General features: G+C 51.7%; 1 protein-coding gene across 1 annotated transcript in view; it reads left to right on the forward strand.

The window, feature by feature from the left end:
- QSOX1 (quiescin sulfhydryl oxidase 1) overlaps positions 1-16453 on the forward strand; it is a 39669-nt gene that overhangs the window by 857 nt on the left and 22359 nt on the right. The window contains exons 2-4 of the mRNA XM_077825345.1: positions 8102-8202; positions 15697-15745; positions 16218-16320. Of these exons, the coding sequence (XP_077681471.1) occupies positions 8102-8202; positions 15697-15745; positions 16218-16320 (253 nt within the window). The remainder of the gene's footprint in view (positions 1-8101; positions 8203-15696; positions 15746-16217; positions 16321-16453) is intronic.

A 16453-nucleotide genomic window follows, 5' to 3' on the forward strand; every position in this document is an offset into this window, starting at 1 on the left:
TCGCTTCTGCGTTGTAGCTACATCACTTCCCAGGGAGGCTTTCCTTCTGGTATTGTGACTTTGGGTTAACTCTAACGCTGTGGCTCCTTTCTCATCTGCCCCGGGGCTCAGGCACTCTCTAGCTGGCTGTGGAGGAGGCCAGCAAGTGTTGATCTGATCAGCTGAGGCCCTAATACAGACTGGGTCTGGGAGCTACTGGAGGGAGCGGGGGAGAATTGGAGGTTTTTTCCCCACTGGCTTTTTGCCCTGGGCAATGGGTGTGTGTGTTTGAAGGTCACAGATAGAGTCTCTGTAGATCAAAGGCTGAGTTGTGCCTGAGCATGGGCTGGGACAACTCCTGTTGCCACAGGTGGCTCCATCAATGAGTAGTTGATGAATTGGTGCTTAGTAAAAAGAAAAGGAGGACTTGTGGCACCTTAGAGACTAACAAATTTTTTTGAGCATAAGCTTTTGTGAGCTACAGCTCGCTTCATCGGATGCATAGTAGTTGCCCAGTTGGTCCCTTCTCTGATGTTTGGGGCCTGCAGCCCAGGGAGATGGGGTCTGAGCACTTTTCATCCTGAGGGATCCCAAGGTGTGTTTATAAATGTAATTGATTGCCCAATTAGAGGCATGTGAATCACTCCACTAGCCACTGAAGTGCAGCAGCCGCCCTGCAGGCAGAGTGTGACAGCTGTTCAGAAATTTGCAGTGGCACTGAATGGCAGTTGTGGGAAGGAAGTGAAGAATATTGTGGATGTTTGAAATGTGCAGAGGGAATTGTAGATACTCTGGCCAAATTCCAGTGTAAGAAACACCCCTATTCTTCCCCAAAGTACCATGAGCTCAGACAACCCATTTTGTGTCTCACCCGAGAGGCATTAGCATTGTGCAGCCTAGCAGTATGCTGGGGTATCAATGGCTCAGGACCGACTCAAAAGGAAACGTGCCAATGGGGAAGCCACTCACATCACTTCCTACAGCGCATTTGTTTCCCTAGAGGTCTCAGTATCTGCTTGGCATGGCCATGCTTAGTATGCGAGATAGGAGGAGGATTTACATTTGTGCCTTCCAAGGGCTTTCCCAGCACTGAATCTTTGCAGCTGCTGTGGGGTAGGTAAGTAACTATAATTATCCCCATTGCACAGATCAAGGAACTGAGGGAAAGTGGCTAAGGGTCTTCCCAAGGATACTCAATGAATCAGTGGCAGAGCTGTGAGTAGAACTCCCTTACCTATGTACTAGACTATGCAGCCTTGGTGATGAGATTACAGCCTCAGGTTTGTGTAACTGGATGACAAGAGTGTTGGTTCATGCTCACAGGTGTTTTCTGGTGTTGTACCCTGATTCTAGACGCTGGTGGAACAGCGCTGATGTGACTGTGTGACTTAGTGGGAGGCCAGGAGGGATCTTCGAGATCCTTGTCATCCCCCTGAAGGCCTCTTCAACACTTCCCGTGTGCATTGTCCTGAAGGTTCTGGGGAGAGCTTGCCATAAGTGGGGAGGGATAGCTCAATGGTTTGAGTGTTGGCCTGCTAAACCCAGGGTTGTGAGTTCAATCCTTGAGGGGGCCATTTAGGGATCTGGGGCAAAAATTGGGGATTGGTCCTGCTTTGAGCAGGGGGTTGGACTAGATGACCTCCTGAGGTCCTTTCCAACCCTGATATTCTATGATTCTATGATAATGGGGTGGCCAGGACCAGCTTTAGGATCAAATGGCCTTTCACTCCCTCTGCTTCCTCCTATCTGGGGATCTCAAAGTGCTTCCTCAGCAGTTAGGGATTCAGCTTCCAGCCCTCCTTGTCCACAGGAGGGAAGCATTATTCCCGGCTCTCAGAAGGGATAACCTGTCAGAGGCTACGTGGTGCTCAGGATCGCCTAGCCACTGGCACAGCTACCTAGGGCCAGGCCTCTGATCCATGGGTTCCCATTCCTATGCCTTAACCACAATGACAGTGAGGTCCCTGGCTGCTAGAAGAGGAGAGGCACACTGACTTATTGCTTTCCTCTCCAGATGTGCCTCCAGGGAGAGGTAGGGTGGGCCATGCGCTGCCAAGCTTGCATGGGATCTGGGCTTACACAGAGCAGGGTCCCACATGCTGTGGGCCAGCCTGTGACTTGATGCTGTAAGCCAGCCATGTCTCTCTAGTGACCTTACCATAGGGATTGAATTTCCAGTAACTGATCCCCCTCAGAGCATCATTTAGGGACCCTTTGCTGTAATTGCCTGTACCTTCTGGACCCCCCTATAGTATGCTCCAGATAAGATTCCTGCACAGTGACATGCCCAGGGCTGGGGACAAACAGACATGGGAAGGCCAGATCCTGTGAGCTGGGATGGAAGCAGTAGGGTCTCACGGCCCAGGCTGCACATGCTTTTCCGATGCCTGGAGCTGAGAGGAGGAGGATGCTGCTGATTGCAATTCTCTGGGGTGAGTTCACAGCCCTTCAACCCTGTCTGGAGGAACACACTTAGTGATGACGGCTGTCAACTGGGGCTGGTGTCCTGTGGGCAGCGGGGAAAGGAGCCATGTGCTGGTGGCCTGTGTTATGCGGGAGGCCTGACTAGATGATCACAGTGGTTCCTCCTGGCCTTGGAATTGATGACTCTGGGTGCTGTGGGCACATGGCCATTGGCCCAAAAATCTGTATTTGACTCTGTGCCAGCAGGGCGTCACACACACACTCTGTGCAGAGCTCTCCTGCTGATGTAATCACAGAAGAGTCTTCACTATGAACCCATGTTTGCCTCCCCTCTGACGTGTGTTGACAGAACCCAGCTCATGCAGCTGAAGGAAGTACACACACCCACACGCCAAGGCTGAAGAGGTACAAACGTGCCTTTAGTGCAGCATTCAATGGTGGTGTGCACTGATACAATCTAAGCAGGGAGCTTCTGGCCCCTTGCAGCCCCTCACTGGATTTGCTTGTCGTTGCAATTTTTCCTCCCCCTTTTCAATTCTGGCAGGAGAGGCCAGGACACTAGAGAATTTTGTCTCTGCTCGCTGATGGCTGCAGAAGCCCATAAATCAGACTTGGAAAATCTCCATGAATCTAATTGGGCAAATGCTGATCTTTAAAGTGAAACCTCCTGGAGCGGGGAAGAGCCTGGCTTGCCAAATCCATCTTGGGTTGTCGTATGAAAACGTGATGGAGAGTTTGTATGAAGAGACCTTGCCTGGATGGAAGGGGAGAATTGTTTCTCTTTTGTGTTTCTCCCACCCAAATCCCTTTCTCAGCTGATCAGTGCAATTCATACACTCCCCTTTCCCTGCACCCGGGAAGCCCTGAGCTCCAATCTGGCTTAGGGGGAGATTTTCAAAAGGGCTGTTGGGTGCTTGCGTCCCATTTGTGCCTTGGTAAATGTCCCCTTAAGTCCCACGTGGGGAAGAGTTTTGCTTCCTTGTAATCCCCACGTCACAAAGTTGTCATGCAGCAGGTTACAGTTGGAAACTTTTCCTCAGGAGAATTAAAGACATAAAGCTGTCAGACCAGTAGCCCACTACCCTGTCCCTGACAGTGGCCAGCAGGAATCCCCTTAACGGACACTACAGAATATCCTGCCTGTAGGGGAACTTAATTTCTAGTGTCTACCAGGCAATGTCTGACTTACGTCCTGAGGCCTGAGAGTTTAGAGCCCTTCTAATTTTTCCTGTCTAATGTAACTGAATGTTCTCAGCCATATTGTCCGCTTGTCCAGGTCTTTTCTAAATCCTGCTAAACTCTCAGCCTCAATGAGATCTTGTGGTAGTGAGATCACGGGTTAATTGTGTTTTTAACATGATTTCCTCTGATCAGTTTTAGTTTTGCTGCCTTTCAATGTTACTGATTGTCCCCAGGTTCTTGGGTTAGATGAGCAGGCCCCCTGATTACCTGCTCTGTGTCAGTTATGCTTTAATATGCCTCCATCATGTCCCCATTACGTGTCTCCTCCCCACAGCCCTGCCGTTGCCTGCTCACGTGGAAGTCTTTCCATGCCTCTTGCCCTAAGCCCTGGTCAGAATATAGGAGCCCTGACGGATCTGCATCCCAGCAGGGAAATAGGAGCAAGTGCTGCAGGTCAGGTTTGAGGTGCATTGGCAAAGCTGGGATGAGAGCCCGGCACTGGAATAACCGGAATAGCAGGGGTGTTGCAGGTCAGAGTTGAGCTGCCTTGGCAGAGACGTCTGAGAGCTCAGGGGTGTTGCAGGATAAGGGCAGCTTGCACAGCGCTTGTCTGCGTTAGCCTGGCTCTTGCTAGTGCTGCTTTTTCCTGGCTTTCTCCACCCAAAATGTGTGTTAAACCATCTGCCGCCTTAATGTGAGCTGAGCCTTTTATGTCCACTGGCGGGGAGCATGAAACCCACCTGGAAGGAAAGCCCTGTGCTTTCAAATGGATCATCCCCAGGGCAGCACACAATAAGAGAGAGGCAAACACCCCTCAGTTTGATTGTGAGGCCAGCTTCAACGGCCAGTGTGTGCATGCCAGGATGGTTTCTAGGGAGCCCCGACACAGTCCTTGTGTAGCAGCTGTAGCATGGCTACAGAGGAGCTGAATAGAAGCAGACTGGGGACAGGAGGGAAGCTCTCAATGGCTGGGATCTATTCAGTGCTGTATGGAAGGGATGTTGCGTTTTGGATCTTGGGGATTCTGCAGAGAGAGACTAGAGTAAAGGATGTGAACGTTCCCAGCACCCCGGCACTGCCTGGATGTGCAACTAAAGGGCAACCTGCCCCAAACCCTGGTTCTGGCTCCTCCTTGCCCTGTGGAACTGTCTGCATGAGCCTTGACACCTGCCCTGCTCCTTCAAGCACAGATAGCAGCATCATTGCCAGTGTGCTCATTTGCTGGAAGCGGGCACCTTTTGGAGCACTGCATTTGTCCTCAAATGGCCAGCAGGGGTTGCTGCGACAATAAATGCAGAGAACTGCTTCTTAAATTAAGAGCTGCAAGTGGCGCTTGTGCAGTGATTTGAGGGCTGGAGTATATTGGGGGTGGGGTGGGGCTGGGGCTGGTATTTCCCTTGGACTCCAACCCCCCCCCCGTGCTGTTGCACAGTGTTCTCTTGTGTGGCTGGCACAAGTAATAGTACCGTGTGACCTGTGCTGATGGCTGCCTGTCCTGCACTGCAGTAACACCTCTGTCCCTGCCAGAGCTCCTGCATATCAACCACACTAGCTGATGTAGCCACCTGGTTGCAATGGCCAGAAGAATAGCTAATAGATGCCACTGTATTCCATCCCTGCTGTGGCCACCACCTCCGAGCTCTTGGCTCCTGTTCCCGTCCTTTCGAGCATGTTCCATGGACCGGACCCCAGAGCAAATGGAGGAAGTTGCTGTATCAGTCAGATATGCTTCCCTCTGAGGGGTGGGCTGTCCCGTGCAGACATGCTTGGAAGGCGCCTGCAAGTATCTGGCTGCTGCTCACAGCTCAGAAGAGCTGAGTTGTGAGTTTTCAGGAGGGTGGATTTTTTTCTAGTCAAGCATCATTTTAGAATGGATCCCCAGGGGTCTGCAGAGGTGAATGCAGGGTCTAGTTTCCTAAGCAAGATGCTCTGTTCAAACAAACGCGCGGGGGCTACTTGCCATGATGTCAGGAGGAGCCAGAGGCATGGATGGAGCAGCTGTGCACTACCGACTGTGAGATGGACCCTGGAGCTGGCCTGTCTGAGTGAGGACAGCATTGCTATGCATTGGGGAGTAGGGACCTGCCTGTGCCAACATGTGGGGAGGGTGAGAGAGTGTTCTGGGCTCACAACTGGTGCCAGAGAAGCCTCTGAGCCACAGTGTTTATGGAAGAGGGATTAACAGCTCTACATTGGATCCTTGCCCAGCTCTGCCCCTGGCACCAGGCCGGAGCTGCTCTCCCCTGTGTTCCTCCTCCGGTCTCCCAGGATCATCTGCTCAGCCTGCCACTGTGAAGGGCCAGGAGGGCGTTCTCCTTGTTGTGCCTGGAGTGGAGGAGGCAAGGTCCCTGGAACAAAAGGGCCCAGTTCTCCCTCCCTGGCACCTTGCCCACAGATGAGACTTGTGAGTTTACTGTGCTGACCCATGACTACTGTGGGATTCCTGTCTCTGCAAAGTCTAGGGGGCTTCTCTTTTGGGAGGGGGAGAAGCTGTGAGCTCTGTTGAGCTGTATATTGGTTCTGGGGTCCCTATCCTCACCCAATGACTGCAGCCCAGAGAGAAGATGCTGGGGGCCAGAGTGAGGATGCCAGTTTGCGGGTGGGGGGAATGCCGAGCTCAGCGTGAATTGCTCAGCTCTCAGCCCCCAAGTGCACACATGTGCAATGTGGTATTATCCACCTCTTTGCAATGCTTTCATGTTTCACTCCCTGCAACCCTCAAACTGTGGCTGGCAAGCCAAGTGGGCCTGGGCTGTCCTTGGAGATGAGCCCTCCGAGGAAAAGGCTGGGTGCTGCAGAAAGCGTTGTTGATGACACTGTTCCTAGGTGAGCATCTCAACACTGCCTCAGCATGGTGGCTGGGTCACTGGACAGCTAGACGGGCAGTGGGGTGGGAGAGATGGAAAACTGAGTTCCTGACTCCCCCGCTCCCCACATGAATACTTTTTGTAAGAAAAGGGGTTTGAGCCCCAGTCTCCTGACTGGATTCCAGCTGTGAGCATTACATTCAGCCAGTCCTAAAATACCCCCGCAGCATTTGCTTGTGAAGTGGCCTGCGCATTCCTGGTCCTATATAAATGAAGTGGTTTGACTTGTGTAAAGCATGCCGCTCTGCTTCCTGTCCTAAGCTTCTGTGCTTACTCTGCACTGGTAAACGGCTGCCATGCCGTACCGTGAATTTCACTGGTGGCTCTAAAGGTCCTGTGCATGAGTGTTGAAAGTGCATTGGGATGAGCGGTGCTCTAGCAATGGAAGAGGATAGAATTCAGCTTCTGGCCATGGAACTGTGGGAAAGATTTGGAGGGTTACCCATAATGCATTTCTTCCAAGTGGAAAGAGCAAGATTTTGCTCACAAGGGATATGTAGGTAATGCTGGAAGTCTATGCAGTCCTCAGCAGTGTCTGGGAGTGAGATAGAAGTAGAAACAACTCCAATACACTGAAGGGCAGCTGTCTATTATGTAATTGCAGTAGGGAGCAGTAGCTGCGGCAGGGGTGGGCAAACTTTTTGGCCCAAGGGCCCCATCTGGGTATGGAAATTATGTAGCGGGCCATGAATGCTCACGAAATTGGAGGTTGGGGTGCAAAAGGAGGTGAGGGCTCCAGCGGGGGGTGTGGGCTCTAGGGTGGGTCTAGAAAAGAGTTCAGGGTGCAGGAGGGGCTCCGGGTGGGGGCAGGGGGTTTGGGTGTGGGGGGTGAGGGTTCCGACTGTGAGTGCAGGCTCTGGAGTGGGGCTGGGGATGAGGGGTTTGGGATACAGGAGGGTTCTCCGGGCTGGGACTGAGGGGTTCGGAAGATGGGAGGGGGATCAGGGCTGGGGGTTGGGGCCCAGGAGGGGGTCAGGGGTGCAGGCTCTGGGAGGCGCTTACCTCAAGCAGCTCCCAGAAGCAGCGGCATGTCCCCCTCTGGCTCCTACGGGGAGGCACAGCCAGGCAGCTCTGTGTGCCACCCAATCTGCAGGTGCCACCCCTGCAGCTCCCATTGGCTGTGGTTCCTGGCCAATGGGAGCTGCGGGGGCAGCGCTTGGGGTGGGGACAGCGTGCAGAGCCTCCTGGCTGCCCCTACATGTAGGAGCCAGAGAGGGGACATGCCACTGCTTCCCAGAGCCGTGCGGAGCAAGGCAAGCCCCCGACCCCACTCCCCAGATGGAGTGGGGTAAGCCCTGGACCCCACTGCCCGGCTGGAGCTTGAGGGCCGGATTAAAATGTCTGGAGGGCCAGATGCAGCCCCCAGGCCATAGTTTGCTCACCTGTGAGCTATGGTATAACAGAAGCTTCCTCCAACTTAGTCCTCGTCTAGCATCTCCTAGTGGCTCCTGCCCCATTTCCTGGGGCTGGCGTGGCTGGGGGTCTCCCCATGAGCAGTGAAGCTGTGACAGGCTCTCAGGGAAAAGCTGCCACTTGAATTCAGAGTTAGCTCTGCCCCAGCGGCTGCTCCTGTTCTCAATGCAGAGTGGCCGGGACTGGAGTGGGAGGTTCAGGTCTGCTAACGTCTGTCTGTCTGTGTGTCCTTTCAGAATGGAGCCCTGCGGTGAACCTCGGCGTCGTCAACTGTGCTGACATAGCCAATCAGAAAGCGTGCAAGAAGTTTGGGATAACTGGGTTCCCAACGTTGAAGGTAAAGTGAGCACAGGCTGGAGTGGAGTGGCAGGAAAGCGGAGCTGGTCCAGCTTCAGTCTGTAGGGGTGTGTGTACTCAGCGTTCTGCAGTGGGGCTCGCACCAATGCTCTAAAAATACCTGCACAGGGAGTGCTTTGAACAGAGTCTCGGGGTCTGAAGCCTAGCAGGGGGGTGGGAGGACCTGTGGGAGCAGGGAGGCTCACTCCAAAACGCTGTGTAGACACACCTTGTGACATTCCATGGGGCTGGTACCCCAGGAGGCCCCCGATCAGTTCTACTGTGGTCCTGGTCTCAGCCTGTGTTTTGGTTTTGGCAGCATTGGCCATAAGCCATCTGAAACCACCCCCATCCTGTTTATCTCAGTGCAGACAGTGTTTGTTTGGGATACGGAGTGTTGACCACCACCAGTCGGGGAAAAGAGCCCTTTGTGTGTGCAATCTCTCTGTCCCTGTAAGACAGTGGCAGTGGCATGACGAGGGAAACCTGACTGGTGTGTTTCTAGGAATCAGCAACCTTTTGAACTTGAAGCCCAGCTGGCTTTTGTCCCAGATGTGCAGCTCACTGCCCCTGAGGAAGGAGTGAGCCTTGAATTGAACCCAGGGCTCTAGGACCAGCTCCTGTATGAGATGTGTTCTGTGCCTCCTAGAGCACTTTATTCTTGTGGCTTCTCCTGCTTCTCCTTCTCCTTTATTCCTGTTTCTTTTAATTGTTTCCTCTCCCTGTCAATTCAGCTGAATGTTGACCTTGCATCTGTTTATATAGCACCTCAAATACATTCCTGGGCATACACGTAGGAATCGTTTCACCCAGCACTGAAATGCAGCCACCTCTGGAGTGAAACACAGCAGCTGTTCAGCCGTGCACAGCATCCCTTCTCCAGCATCTAGAACAGCCAGTGAAGACTACCATATCCGAGTGAGATTGCTGTGGGGATCTGGGCAGGCAGAATGTAGTGAGGCACGGAGGAATTTGGCCAGGAGGCTGGAGCTAACACCTCAACTCTTGTAAAAAGTACCATGGGGGTCTGCCACAAGTGACTTAATTTTTGTGTCTATTCCCTAGGCTGCCAGGGTGCTGTGCGATTTCATTCCCATCTGTTAAGTGCTTTGAGAGCTTCCCATGTTGGGTGGCTCTGTTGTTATTGGCAGTCGAATTGCGATTCCATCCCTTGGTCCCGCGCCCAGCAGAAATTGTGTAAACATATATAATTTAAATATTTCCTCATGCAAACAAAGCCCAGTCCAACATAAGCAATAATGCAAAAGCCTCGGAGATGCCTTGCTAACAGGCAGTGAATTCCCATAACTTGGAGTTCAGATGCAGGGCTTAAATATTAACTATTAGTTTTACAGTGCCCAGACATGCACAGGGCAGGAGAATGGCACCAGAGTAGTAAAAGGTACCCTCCGTTTTTCTTTCTTGCATTTCTGTTGGGGACTCCCTGTAATGAGCCGTCTCTGAGGTCGTAGTAAGGGAGAGCAAAACCAGAGTCTGGTAGACTCCATCAGAATGTCCCCGCTCCTCCTCCCTTCAAGTTCCCAGCACGACTCTTGTCCTGGCTGTGTTCCTTTCCCAAGGAACAGGGACTCTAAGTGCCTGAATCCATTCCAGCTGGGAGGACGGTGTGGTGCCTTTGATCTGGTGCAAAGGGGAATACAGCATATGGCCATTTCAAATGCTTCTGCCACAAACGTTTCCTGAGGCAGACCTAGTGCAGTTCCCGCAAAGTCCTTTAAAGAGACAGTGTCAGTGAGTCCTTCTCAGCAAACATCAGTGTGTTTCCAGTGACCCTTTGGATTATTTGAAGCCGGAAGAATTCTGTGACTTGTTTTTTACTGTTTACTTTCTGCGCTAGCTGGTGAGCTTGCTTTGGCTGAGCTGTAACCCAAGCAAATTGAGTGCCAGCTAGCTAACAAGATGCCAGACTTCAGGGTTGACATTCCCTAGTGTTGGTTCCTGGTCAGATCTCCTGAAACGAACACTTAACGACTATGAGTAGCCAGTCATAAACTTGAGTTAAGGGGCAGTCAGCTAGCTGGAGTCACGGTTGGACCAAAATCTCTGGCTGTCTCTTTGCCAGGCAAAGAGGTGTGTGGGATTTTTGACAGTGGAATAACTAAGGCATGGGAGCTACCCTGCTGGAGACAAGGGACAGGTAGTTTTTAGTGCAATGTAGCTGGCTGAGGTCAGCAGTACGTCCTCCACCTGGGGTTGACCTCACCTAGCTACATCATAGTAAAATTAAAGAGCCTTGTTTCTACTAGGAGTTTGCAGCAGGATTGCTAACACTCGTTACCTTTTAGACAGTGAAAACAGCCTGTGTTTTTGTCTACACTGGGAAGATGAGTGGGGTATTCAAACATGGTATGTAAACACTACTCAGCACCTAGTGTAGACAAAGACAATTATGTTTAAGAATGTTCGCTGGTTGGGCTAATCCTAGGGCTTTATACACTGTAATGTGAATGTTAACACGGTGGGCTTGGCCCTGCACCAGGTGCTGAGTGGTGTTTAGAAACATGTTAATTCAAACTTGTTAGCTGACATGTTTCAAAATGCCACTCATTTCCCAGGTGCACATGAACCCTGTGGTGAAACCAGACTGGTGAGTTTGACTTTCCGGGCCTTGTGCAGTAGCATGGAGCCATTGACGGGGTCAGGCTCCTCACGCCATCATCTACCTTCCTCCCCCATATACACTCACTCCCAGCTCGGCAGAATTTGGCCAGCTCAATGCCCGCAACTAGCAATTCCCTCCATTCCCCAGCCATGTGGTGAGTCATGTTTCAGTGTGATGTCTGCAGGATTGCCAACTTCAAGAGATCAGAAATCATGAGAGAGGCCAAAAAATCCATGAGGTTTTTTCTTTTTTTTTTTTAAAGATGTGTTTTTCAGATCAGTCTCTTGATTTTTGTCCCGTCTGCCCCCACCCAACCCCAGGGTGTGTGCATGTGACAATCAGTGTTGCCTGCTCTGCCATGTGCACTGGATAAGGTGATTTTGGCCCCTGTTACAGGTGCTGTCACCCGCACATCTGCCTGTCTCCTGCCCAGTAATTAATCTCTGCCAGGCCTCCATTGTTTCAGAGCAGGTGACCCCCAAGAAAAAAAAATCCTGAAATTGGAGAGTTCTATCATGAGATGATGAGTAAGGCTTAATTTTATTAAGAAATCACGTGTCTTGCAAGTTGGCATGTCTGGGTCTATAATCACAGACTTAGTCCCAAAAGAGCTTATTTATTTAAATGCCTTGGCCTGTACCTTCAGAGACCTGCCTCTAAGGCCAGCAAAACTCCCCTCTTAGGGCTCTCCTGCTTTGGGGAAATTTCAAAATGTAAAGGAGAATCTCTGATCTCTTTTGCTTTTTTAAATTTTTTTAAGTTCGTTTCCAGCCCTTTTCCTTCGATAAAGATAACAAAGTGAGGGTCTATTCCAACTTCTGTTCGGGTCAATGGATTGGAGCCATCAGCAGCTCCAATCAAGGATCAGCAACTTGGGAATTTGCACATCACCTACTTTAGCTCAAGAAATATGGGCTGTATTTTTCTGAAAATCTCCCCCTGGTATAGCTGCACCTGTGGCAGTGGCAGTGGGAGCGCTAATGTCTGCTCCTCGCTGGTGGAGATCTGTGACCTTTAACCCACAGATATTACTACAAAAATAACTTTATTTTAATAAATTATTCAATCATCAAATTCTAAGTTTAAAGGAGTCGGGTGTACCAGCTATACACCTTACAACTGCTAAAGAAGTCTGAGTAGTTAAGCAACAATTAAGAGGGCCTGACAGAAACACCTCTCAAAAGAGACAAAGTCTAACAAGGTAATGAGTCTGTTTGCTGAGCTTCTTTGTTTATTATTTCAATAAGCATTTCAAAGGAATTCAGAGTGAGCAATCAAGTTTTGGAAGCAGTAAGCCATCTAGAGGTAGCCACTCAAGATTATCATTTCAATAAAGAATGAGGTGGCTGGAAAAAAAAATCTCACATTTGAGAGTTGTCATGTCTCGGTCTGTAATGACAGGTCAAGTCCCTTTGGTTTGGTTTTCTGTTCCCTCTGGCGCGGGGCGTGTGGTAAACAGCAGATGCACAAGAGCCATCTCAGGCCTCGTAATAATGGGCACTAACCCCAGCATCTTGCACACCTGGGGGGCCACCTCTGCCTCCTAACTGCCCTAGCTTTGACTGGGGGAGCCCTATGGCTGGGTTGGTGGCCAAGAAGAGGGTGACTGTAAAAATCCACCCAAAGTTCCTTTCTGTGGCTGGCTGGAAAAAGAAACTTCCCGGACTCCTGGGGTAATTACAGTCCTGGGATCAGCCTAAAAAGAGCTCCAAACCTAGGGGTAAATTAGTAGGTATGGATTGGGATGCTCTCCGCTCTGGGGGGTCCTGTGAGACCCCTCAATCCGCTGGGTACTTTAATTGGCTGTTGATGGGGTAGAACCGGGTGCTGGAGCAATGACCCTTACCTCAGATGCCACAGGAATGGGCCTGATGGGCTAATCCCCTCGCCTGACCCAAAATACAGCGCTAGAGCCTGTCTTCAACAAGGCTCCCAAAGCCCAGAGGGACCTGCTGATGTGGCAGTGCTACAAGGCTGTTGGTTGGTGCGGGGTTGGTGTTGTGTCGTCCTCCCCCCGCCCTCCACAGCACCTTCTGCAAACAGCTTTCACTCCCAGCCCAGCCTGGTTGGCAAATATTTGCAATGAGATTTCACTGATCCTGCTGCCCCGCCTGCATGGAGGGAGCGGGGAGACTGCACAGCTGGCATCAAACACAGAGGGCACGTGACTGTTTGCAGCCCGTACTGTGGGGCGGCCTGTATCCTGCCATGGCTGCATAGAGCAGGCTTTAAAGGGACTAGCAAAGAGGCAGGATGAATGATCCCCAGGGCTGGGAGGACTTCGGCTGTATGAGGTTGGCTGCGTTCCTGGGCCCTGGCCAAAGGAGAGCGTGGGCATTTATCTCCCACGCAGCCCCCATGTGCCAACCCTCCCGCCTGCCCTGCTGGCCCTTTGCTGCTGTGCTCAGGGGGCTGAGCTCTCCAGGGGTGCTGCTGCATCTGATAAGCAGCCTGAATGGCTGGCCCCTCTCCTCCATGTGGAGCTGTAGCCTTTACACCGGCACAGCCCTCCTCTGGACTGGAGGCATCGTTGCGTTCTTTGCCAATTTGCTGCGGCCCTTGTCCCAGGGCAGGGCTTCACGCACCTGCCATTCCCAGGGCTGACAGGCAGCTGGTCAGTCAGCTTGGCTGGCTCCTCCAACAGCAGGACTTTCTCCCTGTCCAGGACCTGCTAGGTCCAATGGGCTGCAGCCCTTACACGGCTGAGCCTGGCGATTCTCCTCCTGGCTGAACACAGCCATTGTGGGGATGTCGCTGCACTTGGCATGTGCAGGATGGCGACCTCTCCCCCACCCGCAGCAAGGCTGGGCTGAGGGGTCTGCTGCCCATGCTCCCCAACGCCATAACTGCAATGGGAGCATCGGCTGCTCCCTCGTCCCTGTCACAGTCGACTGCCGCGTCCCAGGCTCTGGTGCCGGCACACGCAACATGGCCACGTATTGAACCCTCACAGAGCTTCCTGGACAGGGCAGGAGCCCTAGGCTGGGATGGGGCATCTTCCTCCATGGAAGGATCCCTCCTCTGCCACCCGTATGGTAGGCACACGCTTGTGCCCTGCCCCCGCAATAAGTGATTCTGATCCATACCCCCCGGCCAGCATGCACACCAGGCCCCGGGGGAGGCAGAGCTGGCGTGCAATGCCTACAGTGGGTTGGGGACACTCAGCTCTGCCCCTTTCACTCATTGGATCCAGACAGGCTGTGATTTCTGCTTCCCCGCTGTCTAGCTGAGAGTGGAGCTCTGACAAGGGCTGGTTGGCAGAGGGTCAGCCTGGAGAAGCTGGTAGTCTAGGGAAAACATCCAGACTGGCTGGGCAACTGCTCCATCGATTGGGGTAGTCTGCCTGCCTTTATGAGGATCTGTTGAAGGGTCCCATTGTTCCTGCTTGGTGGCAGCTGAGAGCGCTCTTTGTTTCCTTCTTTGGTGAGGAGCTTGCACTGAGCGCAGCGAGCCGAGTACTTGTCCTCTCCAGACTGCATTGCTGCACTATGGGACTTCGCCTAGGACAGAGGGTGGCCTCCCACTTCCAGAGCAGTCCTGGCCTTTGGGAGATGTCACGCCCACACTCCAAACAGCCTGGTCATCTAAGCCATTCCATTATGGGTGCCATTCATGGTGCTGGGGTTGATCTATAACCGAGATCCGATGTACCCTGTAGCCAGGTGATGTAAATTCTGCAGCACAATCTCTGCATTTCACAGTGCCCCAGGGAAGCCAGCTGGGAATTCTGTCTGCTTCAGAGGAATTAAAAAAGGTGGACTTTCCCTGATTGAAATATGAAGATGAATGATGTACTTTGGCACAGAACCCTGCCTGCCATTGACCTTGGTATTAAATGTCATTCATCTGACATGCTTTTAACTTTCATTGTGCTGCAGAATTGGCCAAGCAGGGCAACCCTGAAGTTTTGGCATCTGGAGAGGGGAGACCAAGAAGAGTTTTGCACCTGTGCACCATCCCTGTGCAGGCCAGATCCACTGACAGACTTGTTGACAGCCCCCAGATAGGAATTCTGAGGGCTGATGGTGGGAAGGTTGCAAGATGTGTGTCTGGATGGTAGTTGGAGAAGAGACCTTGACTCTCGAATGCCCGCTCCTCCTTCCCACCCCCTTGCTTAGTCTGACAGAGCCAGCATATGGGTTTGCCCTTCAGGGTTAGATGCAAGATCTGTTTTCTCCCTGAGGCATTTTCCAGGAGGTGGGGTAGGCTGCTGAGCAGATTTGTGTCTGGGGAGTTTCACTGATTCAGTATTGGGTCGATTTATTTATTGTGGTTTGTGCCTGTTTTAATGATTGTTCTGCAGGTGCCTAGAGACCTTTTATAAATTGGCAAGGCCTAGTAGATGGAGCATGAGACTGGGACCCCAGGAGGCCTGGATTCTGTTCCTGGTTCTGCCACTGGCCTTCTGGGTAACCTTGGGCAAGTGACTTTGCCGCTTTGTGCCTCAGTTTCTCCATCTTTTAAATGGGGATAATGATACTGATCTTCTTTGTAAAATGCTTTGAGATCTACTGCTGAAAAAACTATATAAGAACTAGGTAGTATTATTGGGCATGATTAAACTCACTTGGGAAAGTAATAAGCTTTACCTTCTCTATAGCATTCTTCAGTCCCACTTCTCAAAGCACTTTACAAAGCAGGTAAATATTTTACAGATGGGGAAACTGAGGCAGAGAAAGGCAGTGATTGGCCCAAAATCACCCATCAAGTTGGTAGTAGAGCTGGGAATAGAATACAGAGCTCCTTAATCCCAGTCTGTTGCCTTAACCACTGGTCCATGCAGCTGCACCAGTGCTCTGTGGGTTGCAATGAATGTTGTTAAATGTTCTCCAGATGATCCTGCACACAGTCTTCTCTTGTGTTTCTTTTCAGTTTTTCAAGGCCTTCTCCAAGAGCCCTGAGGACGGGACGAAGATATTCCGTGAGTATCCAAAACCTCCTGGCTCTTTAATCCTTGCTGGATTCCCCTTTTGGAATTCGCCATGCTGTGGCGGTTTCCTTTCCGTTGTGGCCTGCGCACCTGCTGCATTCTAGAGTAGGGTGTGGTCAGCGAGTGGTTTCCCCAGGTGGGGGTGGGAGGGCAAGAGGTGTTGGTGGAGGATGACTCATGACAGGGAATCTCCCGGCAGGGGATAAATGAATAAGGCATATCAAACTTTGCAAAAGAGATGTTTCTACCATGCGCCACGAACCAGCCACTGGAGGGGCTGCCAGGGTGGGTTGGAGATATATTGTACAGTATGGTCCAGTAGTGCTCAGTCTCCATGTGACACTGCTGTGGCTGCAGGGGTCCAGCATGGTTGGGATGGGTCATTGTTACCTTGGGTACAGTCCTTGGCTTTTTGTGCATAGTGCTTTGGTGGTGAGCTCTGTGTATTTTGTTCCCCGTACAGATCCTGGGGACAGCATTCAGAAACTGAGGCAGAGCATAATCACCAACCTGGAGATGCACAAGGAGACGTGGCCACCTGCCTGTCCACCACTGGAACCAGCCAGGTTATTGGAGGGGGACATAATAGCAGAATGTAACTCTGTGTATTTGTGTGTGTGAGAGAGTGTGTTGAGGGGGCTTGGGGTGAGAGAAACGACAAGGAATGAACTCATGCTTAACCGGGCCTCCAGTAGCAGT

This window comes from Eretmochelys imbricata, chromosome 8, assembly GCF_965152235.1.
Source record: "Eretmochelys imbricata isolate rEreImb1 chromosome 8, rEreImb1.hap1, whole genome shotgun sequence".
Lineage (NCBI taxonomy): Eukaryota > Metazoa > Chordata > Testudines > Cheloniidae > Eretmochelys > Eretmochelys imbricata.